The sequence below is a fragment of the Sycon ciliatum genome, chromosome 1 (genome assembly GCF_964019385.1).
Source record: "Sycon ciliatum chromosome 1, ocSycCili1.1, whole genome shotgun sequence".
NCBI classification, from domain to species: domain Eukaryota; kingdom Metazoa; phylum Porifera; class Calcarea; order Leucosolenida; family Sycettidae; genus Sycon; species Sycon ciliatum.
This window is the reverse complement of record NC_088643.1, coordinates 74,968,601-74,979,164: the sequence shown is the minus strand read 5'-3', so window position 1 is coordinate 74,979,164 and position 10,564 is coordinate 74,968,601. Positions and strand designations below refer to the sequence as shown.

Here is a 10,564-nt window from a genome sequence, read left to right as displayed (position 1 = left end):
AGGGCGATGTCGTCCGCAAACTGCAGTGATGATGCCAGCGCAGATTCAGAGGGGACATCTCTGGTGTATATGGAGAACAGCATGGGTCCTAGTACAGAGCCCTGCGGCACACCACAAGTGCACAATACAGTTCTGCCCAGTCGGGAGCCCATACGAACGCGTTGATGGCGCCCAGACAGATAGTCCCGAAACCATTTCAGGGCTGTGCCGAAGATACCGATGCTGAACAAGTCCTGGATGAGGGTGGCATGCTTCACCTTGTCGAAGGCTTTACTCATATCTAACAGGCATGTTGCTACAACAGAACCATTGTCTCGGGCTTGGAGGACGGTGTACGAGAGCAGTGCCAGTGCATCTTCGGTCGAGTGTCCAGGGCGGAATGCAAACTGGGTGTTAGGGAGAGCTGGGTCGACGAAGTCAACCAGGGCTTTCTGCACCAGCTTTTCGAGTAGCTTAGAGATCACGGGTAACAGCGACACAGGGCGGTAGTTTGTGGGCACGGATGGGTCTCCAGCCTTGAACAGGGGTGTGACGTGGGCTAGCTTGAAACCTCTTGGCACTTCCCCGCTGGACAGGGACGCATTAAACAGTGTGACCAGTGAAGGGGCAAGGATATCAGCGCTATGTTTCAGTACAAAACCGGGTATGTCGTCACTTCCTGTGGCCTTGGTCGTGTTGATTGATCGTAGTAACCGCTCAACTTCCCTGACAGTAACCAGCGGAAAGGAGATGAGACATTGCTGTGGGGGTGGTCCGCTTGGTATCTGGAGACTTTGCGGCCGGCTGGTGTCCGTGATAACCTTGTGGAACGCGGTAGTTACTGCATCCATAGGGCATGCGGGCTCCTGGTGTTGACGGCTTCGTCCTGTGACCTGATTAATAACCGACCACATTTGACGAGGATTAGAGTTATTCGCACTGCACTGGGTGCGGAAGTACTCATTGCGTTTTCTGCGGTACGCATTTGAGCATGCAGATCTGGCTCGGAACTGCATAGGTCAGCTCAACGTTGTTCAGAATCTCATAGCATTCTATTGCCTTCAAGCACGTGTTATCTGATCCAAATCTCCACGATGTAATTGTTGATAGTTTACAATGATCCTTCTTTGCTTTCTCTGTTGCCGCCTCGCAACATGTAATCATCCCCCGGGCTATGTCCCTTCATTTTCATCTATGTTTGACACCTGTGTGTGTGCACTGGAAACACCACTATTAAAGTGGTGTTTCCAGTCTTCATCTAAATCAAAGTAAATTCCTGTAGGTAAGAGGTGCTTCTGAAGCATGGTTTGAGTCAGGGAGTAGTATTGTATTACTCCCTGGTTTGAGTGGTTGTCCAACACGCAACAGGCCAGGCGATGAAAAGACAACTCGTCTAAGGGAGAGTCGACGCCTTGGCGCTGATAGGTGGAATTCTCTGCCTGTCTCGTGTCGTCAGGTTGAGCATCTATCCGTTTTTGTTTCGCTCTGTAAAGAGCACTTAGGGTTCCCCGGTGTAACGAGACGGCAACGTCTGTTGGGCCTTCCCTATCAAAATAATAAAATCTACTACTACTACTACTACTACTACTACTACGAAAAGACCAGTCGTCGAACAAGGTTGTCGGCCAAAATGTCAGACGGCGAAAAAGGCTGTCGACATCAGGGAGTAGTATTTTACTACTCCCATTTTACTACTCCCTGGTCGACATGTTGCATGTCGGCGAACGGGGTTGTCGTCGAACAGGTTTCGACGAACTGTCGTTCGTCCAACAGAAGACTCGATCGACCCACCATCAGAGAGTCGTCAAATAACGACTCCCTGCCCATCATACCAAGACTGCAAGAGTACATGTGGGTTATGTACTCTTGATCATACCATGTACCGCTACCCGGCAGGGAGTCGTAAAATACCGGTATTTTACGACTCCCTGCTACCCGGTATCCCCGTGATGATACCAGGGAGTCGTAAAAATACATTTTTTACGACTCCCTGCATGAATCCTAGGCCTATACTATTATTACTTTTTTTTTAAAATTATTTGTACATATCGTCGATGGCGCCATGGCGTCACATCATACACTTCCGCAATTCCACCTCTTGCCAGTCTTGACAACCAGAGTCTTGGCCAATACTAAGGTGGCGGGGAGCACACTATACTCTGTAGTACAATACTAAAGTACTCCCTGCTTACTAATACCAAGAGTATTATATACTCTTGCTAATACTAGGCCCTATGACTAGGCTATAATGTCAGTGGTATTCACAAGGTTTTGTTGTGTACAAAAGGAAACGGAGCGTCTCTGTAAATCTGTATCCCTGGTAATACAATTGTTGGCCTTGAGGCGTAAGTGGTGCTCTTCAGACACAATCTTCCTCAGCCTATTCAAGCTCAACTGATAAGGGGTGAATTATAAAATACTGTGTCACTGATCGAGTAGGGAGTGGTGCTTTCTTGCAGGTTTGCCGAGCCGAAGGTTCGATGAACTTCTTGCCAGGGTGCTCTGGATAGCAGTCGAGTGAGTCACTCGGTCAAGTGCCAAGTCAAGTCGGCGGGGAAAGCGTGAGCAACCAGCCTTCAGTTCTAGCTCAAAGAGTGTTCCAGGATCCTAGTGTCATGCTTTGGGGAGGGGGGTTCGAGCGCTGATTGGAGGAGGGCTGTCCGGGTCAGATTGGCAGAATGAAACTTTGGCTTTCTTCTCTGTTGGTTTGGGCCTAGCACTTGGTGGGTGAGTGGTATAGTATATCCGAGGTAAACTAAAGTTGAGTCTTCTTTCAAAGTGCTCGTACATTTATAACAGGGTCCGTCCAGTTTGACATTAGTTCAGCCGTCTACCGTGATCAGCTTGCTATGATGGTCAAAGTGGGCGGATAGTTATTAAAAAGACGGGAGCGTCTACATGTCAGCTGTAAGCATTTTCTCTATACATGTATATGTACACATACAGCCAGTTGAACCTCTTTTCAGATGACGGAACATGTTTGTTTGTCTTGTTCGGAGTGTATTATCATACAGATTGTATTGACGTGAACGTGCATGCCGCCAGTGGCACATGTAAAGCTTATACTTAGTATTCACACAATTTCACAGCATACGGAGCCAGCAACAGGAAGTACAATGGGCAATGACTTCATGTGAGTCTTGTACGTGTAACGTTAGTGTGCTCTACTGCGTGTAGGCCGCTAGTTAGCTATACATGTACACATGCATGACCAGACTGTGCATGTGGGTCACACGTTCACCTTGCACACTGATTTGTTCAAATTACGCTTGAAATATACGGTTCGTCTTCATGAAAGTTCGCTGGACAGGGGTTCATCACACACTTGCCAATTGTGACTTGATCTGGCCCGCCGTACGACTGGATCTAGTTCATACAAATGGTAAGGGTTCCTTTAAAAGAGCGTTCGTCCTAAAGAAGTTTGACTGTACCGTTGGATTACCTTCGACACCAGACAGCTCTTGTGGCAGATGCAGCACAATGACATGTTGTAATCAAACTCTGTGACGCTGTCAGGTTTAGCATCGTATACCGCTGCTCCACACAGGTAAGCAGCATCCATGGTTGACTCTAGCTCTGTTACAGGTGCCAATGGAGCTCGGAAGTTGACTGAGTAGAATAGTGGGTCATTCTTCAAGATATCACTGAAGGTCCATGGTGATTCAGAATTCCGGTTCTGTGATGCTGTGCTAAGCACATGGCCACAGTATTTCGGCCACGGGTAGACTTATAGTGGTCAAGATTGAACACCACACTCTTTGACACGACGGCCCGGCGAATACCCGAGAGTGAAACTGTTGGGACCTCCAGCAGAAGGCCCGGCGGAGGGATATCCATTGGATTGACACTGTGTTGGTTGGCAGCACCAGCTATAATGAAATTCATCAGCAGACCTTACGACACTGAGTGGGAACCGGACATGACAGATGCTCAAAAGCACATTCAGCGGATCGGCACTGCACCGGGTCAACAACACAGCGAGCAACAATGATGAAATTCATTAGTAGATTTTAGGAGTTGGAAGCCATCGGCACACTTGAAGACAGACAGACGGTCGGTGTGGGCACATCCAAGGCAAGGATCATCGGAGGCAGCACCGCCAGCCAGGCAGGTCGATACACAAGTGGCCCTAGCACCTAACATCTGCACAAAGCAGCAGCGACAAGCCGTGACTCCCAGTGCAGGCAAGTAGCTGCCTGGCAACGGAGGTCCAGAACTAGTGTCCATGCACGGGTTGACACTGCTTCTTCTCCCCATGCGATCACTTCCCAGCGGACGAATTTTCACGGATCATCACTGTGACATTCTGGCTATCAACTTTTTCTCCTGCTGTGCTTTGACCCGCATCCTAAAGCACAGAGTGACAACAGCATACAGGAACACACCATGGATGAACAATAAAAGTTTATATTTGCGAGAGGAGGGATCTTCTTTCAATTTCTTTGCATTTACACTGCCATCATAACAATGCGAGCATGATCTGAATGTGTGATTTAAAAGAAGTGATTCACAAGCATGTACATCAGGGTTCTATCCAGGTAAAATAGTATTGGGGGAGGGGGGGGGGGGGGGGGGGGAGCATGGGAAACACAGTTACCCAGAAACCCATTTTTCCATGTTCCAAAATTGTCTTGCCATCCAAATGCAACGTATGGGGTGATCCCCCCAAACTTCACCCTTCACTTCACCCCGGACAAATGTGCCTTTTGGAGCCCTCTAATAGTGACTATTGCGGACTGCATTTTGGTAATATGGCCTGAAAAACACAAAACTTCAGAAAATGAGTACTAGTACGGTGCGGCACTTTTTCACGGGGGGGGGGGGGGGGGGGGCGCAAACAGAGTAGGGAGACGCTGCCTGTCTAAAGCTAGCACTATTGAAGGCATGATTACATGAGCAGCGAGCAGTGTGAAAGCAAGTGTAGATTGGAGAAATCATTTGCAGCAGGTGAGAAAGGTACATGTATGTGAGTGGGTATGCGGGTGTTGGCATGTTTTAAGTGAAGAGTGTGAGTGCTGTAACGAATTCTGTTGGTTTGCATAAATCTTTGTGAAAGATGTTGCGACATTTCTGGTACCATAAATATCTTTCCTTTGTAGTCCAACTCTCAGTGTGATGACGGTTTCTGATGATTATTACTGAAGTAAATGAAAATGGCGTTCAAATCTTATGAGTGCGCTCACTTAATTTCATCGATATTAAACTTTGAGGGTTTGCCGTAAACAGGTGTCTGTTTTAACCTGTAACTTACTAGAGACATGGTCTTCCACAAGCCGCAGATGATCCTGACGGTTTCCATATCTTCCTGCACTGACTTGACCTTCTCTCTTATCCATTTTCGACTTTGATCGAGTTCCCGAGACACCATCCGCTCTTTACCCTGTGCCGTGAAGTGAACAAACACACACATCTCAGATCTCTCAGACCTGCCCATCGCGGAAGCGATGATAGCGAACAGCTATGTTAGACATAGCAACTTGTGCTGGGATTACACCATTCAACAGCTTGCAAGGCTGATGAATTGACCGCCACTATTTTTAGCCTGGTATCCACCACACAGCTGATTGAAGTGACTTTTTCTGGCCAGTGAATCCCTACACACATGTGGGTGTGTGCACACACACGCACATACACACACACACACACACACACACACACACACACACACACGCACGTGCGCTCTCATGCCCGCACGCACACACGCACGCACGCACACACGCACACATGTACGCATACCCTCACTGTATAATCGTCTTGTGCGTTGCATTTTACTTCCCAGAAAGTTGCCAGCAAATCGACTTGCAGCTGGATCATCATTGTACCTCACATCCAATGAAGTCAAGCTTCACAGAACACCAGACGTAGGGCTGCTGCCTTGCTTACACAGTGCGCCTTCTGCACTAATCCCGCCAAGAAGAGAACTTGCACGTGATCCCGAGAGCTTGTCGTGATACAGGAAAAACGAAAATTGATTCACATGCCAGGATGCACGTACAGTACCTGCAGTACAAAACAGTACACGGAATGCCACGGTATGCATTTCCACCCCCCAGCCCCCTCATGGCACCGGGACCGTCCCGGGATAGCTCGCGGAATGCCACGGGATGCATTTCCACGAATTTTATTTTTTATTTTTATTTTTTACCTTTCAACCTTGTTGATGGCTTGTTGACTCTTGTACAGGTACATGTACCATGTTCATCCCCATCATCCAAAACGCCCATTGTAAACTCCGCCTCCTCATGCTTCGTATCCACACCGCCAGAATCAGTAATCTCCTGTCCAAGCGCGCCTACGTCGCCAGACTGAAGGCGTCACTCGGATCAAGGATCCAAATGCGTATGTTGTCCCTGCCACCAGGCGAGTCTCTGGTGACTGTCGGCCGCTCGTTTCCGCTGTTAGATTATGGAACGCCCTGCCCCAAGAGTGCAAGTCCCTCGCCTGCCACAGATCATTCAAGAGACTTTTAAAGGTTTATTTTTATGGCTAGCCAGCATCTAGGCTTGGACTTGGAGTCGTGACTCAACTGTGACTCAACTGTGCTTTCTTCTTCTTCTTTTTTTCTCTTTTTTTCCCTTTCTCTTTTTCTTTTTGAGTATTTGCAGTCTGTGTTGTCTGTGTTTTTCTCTCTTTCGTGGAGGCTTGCTTGTTGTATCCTTGGCTCTCGGCCGTTACTTTATCGCCATCATAATATTGGGCACCATTGCCCGTTTGGTCTGCGATACAAAATAAAATTTCAACAACAACAACATAGACAATGCGGTGTATCATCAGCATGCATATTCTTATTTCTCATATTATTCTGTAGCATTAAAATATGGCCTTTTACTGTTTTAAATAGCAATGAAAAATATCAATTGTGCACTCATAATCATGTATAAACAATTAAAATGAAACAATTCCAGAACGTTTTCGTGTGACCATCATCAGTGGAACATCGTCACATAGTAAGAATCACTAAAACAACCAGTTATATAGCTAGAGTAACATGAAAAGAAGCGTGAGAATGCAGCACAGCTAGCGGTTATCATAACGCGTGTAGTGTGAACCTTTGCAGTGTATCTGAGAATGGTAGCAGTAGATGAATGTGGCAGCTGTGAGTGCGTGTGAACAAAAACTGGTGAGTGTGTATTATTTAAAAAGTGTGAGTGCTACAACATTTTCTTTTTGCTTGCATAGAACAGGGTCACGTGTGCGAATATATACAGCTTCCAACACCTGCAACTGCTTAAAGAAACGCGCGCGACAAATAACACTAAACCAGGAATCGTCAAACAACTTACGACAATCCGGACTGGACACCAAATGCTTGTAGATGGCAGACTTGCTCTTGTCGATGTCGAACTCCTCCTCGTCCGTATCACTCTCATCCTCCACTTCCTGCTCCCGCTCACCCTTGCTTTCCTCCTGACCATCCTGTTCATCCCCATCATCATCCTCCATCTCCATCTCCTCATGCCATCGCTTCTTTCTCCTTGACGTGTTCACTGCTGCGCCCGTACTTTCACCTGCCACTACTGGTTCCGCCTTCTCCATTTTTCTCAGTCGTGTCTCCGCTAGTCTCTGGCTTCTCCTCAGATTCGTTTTTCCTCCATTTTCATTTCGTTCTCCTGGTGATCTTTCCGTTACCGCCGTCAGGTTTGTTAACGAACGATCGTCCGGTGGTCTCCCATGCCGTGTTGTTGTCGTCAAGAGTGACACCAGATTCGTGTGTTGCGCTACTGTTGAGTCCGGTGTTGTATCCGTTTCCGGTTGTGTTGTAATACTGACAGGCGTAGTAGTAGGCAACGGGTGTTTTCTCGGCCTCCCACGCTTTGGCCTGCCTGCCCTGCTGCATTCTCACGCTTCTTTTCATGTTCTTTTCATGTTACTCTAGCATGTTACTCTAGCTATATAACTGGTTGTTTTAGTGATTCTTACTATGTGACGATGTTCCACTGATGATGGTCACACGAAAACGTTCTGGAATTGTTTCATTTTAATTGTTTATACATGATTATGAGTGCACAATTGATATTTTTCATTGCTATTTTACGACTGTTGTCTCCTCGTCGGTTATTTACTGTTTTAGGCCCAATTTTCAAAACAATCCCGGGGGAGGACCCCCGGATCCCCCTCTCACAATTTCGCCGCACCAATATTAAACTGCTTCCTACGCCCCTGTAAGTATGGAAGGAGGGATGACACTTTTAGATAACTTTTTTATAGCGTGAACAGTTGTCAGTAATACTAATACGCATGCCTTTGTACAGGTAGAGATCTGTTATAGCGTTCGTGTTTGACGAAGTGAAATTTGATCACTACGATTATCATTACATGCGACTGGACATGGTGGTAGTTCAAAGTATGCAAGTGATAACTTTACAGCTTTGTAGTCATGATGATATACACAAACAGATATGCATCATGTATGTACAATCATGTAAATGCCACACCCAGACTTGTAAACTGTACAAATAACAACAACCTGCATCTACTCTAGTATGACCACACTGCTGGTAGTACACAGTATTTACATAATATCAGTTTCCCAAAGTTTTCCCTGCAGGAACAATCGATTACTAATAGTCTATAAACGATCCATAATGTATGCAATTGAGTGGTTTTGAAGTGAGAATTTGATCACAATAGGCAATATATTGCCATAACCGATTACTATTGTAACCGGTTTAGTTTGAGTGGAAAAGATACTTTTGCTTTTAAATTTTGAAGGCGATAACACTACAGTCCATTTCAAAACTAGACGCGTAGGGTTTTTGAAATATTTCAAATTTGGCTGGAACTTTTTGAGAATAGTTTTCGGAATATTGCTCAGGTCCGCTCCACAATTACTCTCATTATAGTTTCTAAACGATTGGATAACAGACGCCCAATTTGGAAAAATTTATGCACAAAGTGATCACATTTTTTATGTGGTATACATGTAGATGCTGGCATAACGGTTCTTGCCTAGGTACGCGTCTATAGTTTTGAAATGGACTGTATAACTGGTATGTTATTATAGCCGCCATCCCTATAGTCGATCTCTTCCTGTACTCCGTCGAGTTACCCGAGCCGCCCAGCTAGTACAGCTATGATGAGTAAGTGACAAGTAATCGGCATGATCTTTTCACCTTCAAGTCAAAAACATCCTTCTTACCATCAATATGGCGCTGATAGCCGCGGACGAGTCACTGTGATCAGGCTGAGTTGCCTTCATAGGTACGGGTGCCAGTTGCTGCAAGAGTTCAGCATGGTTCGGGTAGAGCAGGCACCTACAATGATGCTTAAAACGCTCCCTCTCCAGCTCCTTCAAACATTCCTTCGCCAGTTTATGCTGTTCGTCAAGCTCAGTTTTAGCACGCTTCAATTTCAACATCAATGACCGGCTCAGCAAGTTTGTCGTAGCCTCTTTCAGCTGCTGCTGGGCATCCTTGAACAGCAGCCGGTCTTGTCTGGCGCTCATTTCGGTGTACAGCAGCTTTTCTTTGCACGATTTCAGCTCCTGGTTGGCCCTGGCTATTCTCTGTTTGCACCTAGCTTCCCTCTGGGTGGCTTGCTGTAGCTGTGCCTGCATCCGCAGTGTTGTGGCTGCATGCAGCTCGTTAGTTTGCGAAAGTCTGCTTATCTCGTCTTTCATTTCAGCAGCACGCCGCTCCTGCAGTGCGCGAATCTCCTGTCGTATGGCTACCTCTCGGTCGAGCAGACTCTCTCTTCCTCCAGCGACGAGCGAAGCAGCCTGCTCCAGCCTAGTTATCTCTTCTGTCAACGCCGAGGCATATTGCTCCTGGAACAAGCGAATCTCCCGTCGAGCTTCGCGGTCCAGCACGCTCCCTCCGCTGACTTTCTTCTCGTCATCCATTCTTGCCCTTGTATGTTCCGCTTAGAAAACGCGTGGCTGACTACTCTTGACTTTGGACTCGGATGGAGAGTCAATTCAAGGATATGAAATAAAAGGAAGGGACCAAACGTTTACATGTTATCCGTTTTTTGTTGCCCTACACTAACGACAAGCAAGATACTTGCGAGTCAGAACGTGCAACAATCAGCACAACAAGGACTGACGTTCAACGACCCGATGTTTAGCTGCATCACGTCACAAGGACTGACGTTCAACGACCCGATGACCCGATGTTTAGCTGCATCACGTCTCGAATGCCCAAACAAACACGGCAACAGCCTTCCAGCTCGGAAGGTTCTAACTACTTATGAAATACCGGTAAGGTAAGATACTAAGAAAGGGGAAGGCGAGCGTACTCAAGGCGAAAATAAGCTAAACATCATAGCGAACTAAGGATGTTAGTTATGACAAGGTGATTGGAAAGACGAAGAATCACGGCACACGACGGCCACAGCTCACTTCGAGTACGTGAAACAACGACCACCCAACTACAAATGTAGAGTACTAGAGAGTCTCATGTTATCATGTTTTTGGAGATAAACAGAATTAGGGGAAGTAACTAGTTACGCAAGCACGGACGAAGTGAGAGAGACCGGACAGCACTATCTCTTCGCAAAACCAAGATTACATAGCCATAATTACTCAATCTGCGGACAGAACTCACGGTTTCGTCCTTTGTAACCATAATTATATACTCTTGCAACA

At 46.6% G+C, this 10,564-nt stretch overlaps 1 protein-coding gene across 3 annotated transcripts; it reads right to left on the bottom strand.

Moving 5' to 3' along the window:
• Positions 1-2,657: 2,657 nt before the first annotated feature.
• On the bottom strand, positions 2,658-10,033 carry LOC135805438 (uncharacterized). Of its 3 annotated transcripts, none has more exons than XR_010551141.1 (4): positions 9,119-10,033; positions 5,802-5,920; positions 5,231-5,359; positions 2,658-4,327 (listed from the first exon to the last, which is right to left on the bottom strand). XR_010551141.1 is itself a non-coding variant. In XM_065319468.1 (3 exons), the coding sequence occupies exons 1-3, from the start codon at positions 9,818-9,820 to the stop codon at positions 4,241-4,243; spliced, it is 918 nt and encodes a 305-aa protein (XP_065175540.1). In that variant the 5' UTR covers positions 9,821-10,024; the 3' UTR covers positions 2,666-4,240. The 3 variants fall into 3 exon arrangements, 1 of the variants encoding a protein (XP_065175540.1); XR_010551142.1 differs by having other exon boundaries at positions 2,660-4,327; positions 5,863-5,920; positions 9,119-10,032; XM_065319468.1 differs by lacking the exon at positions 5,802-5,920 and having other exon boundaries at positions 2,666-4,327; positions 9,119-10,024.
• Between the last annotated feature and the right edge of the window lie 531 nt (positions 10,034-10,564).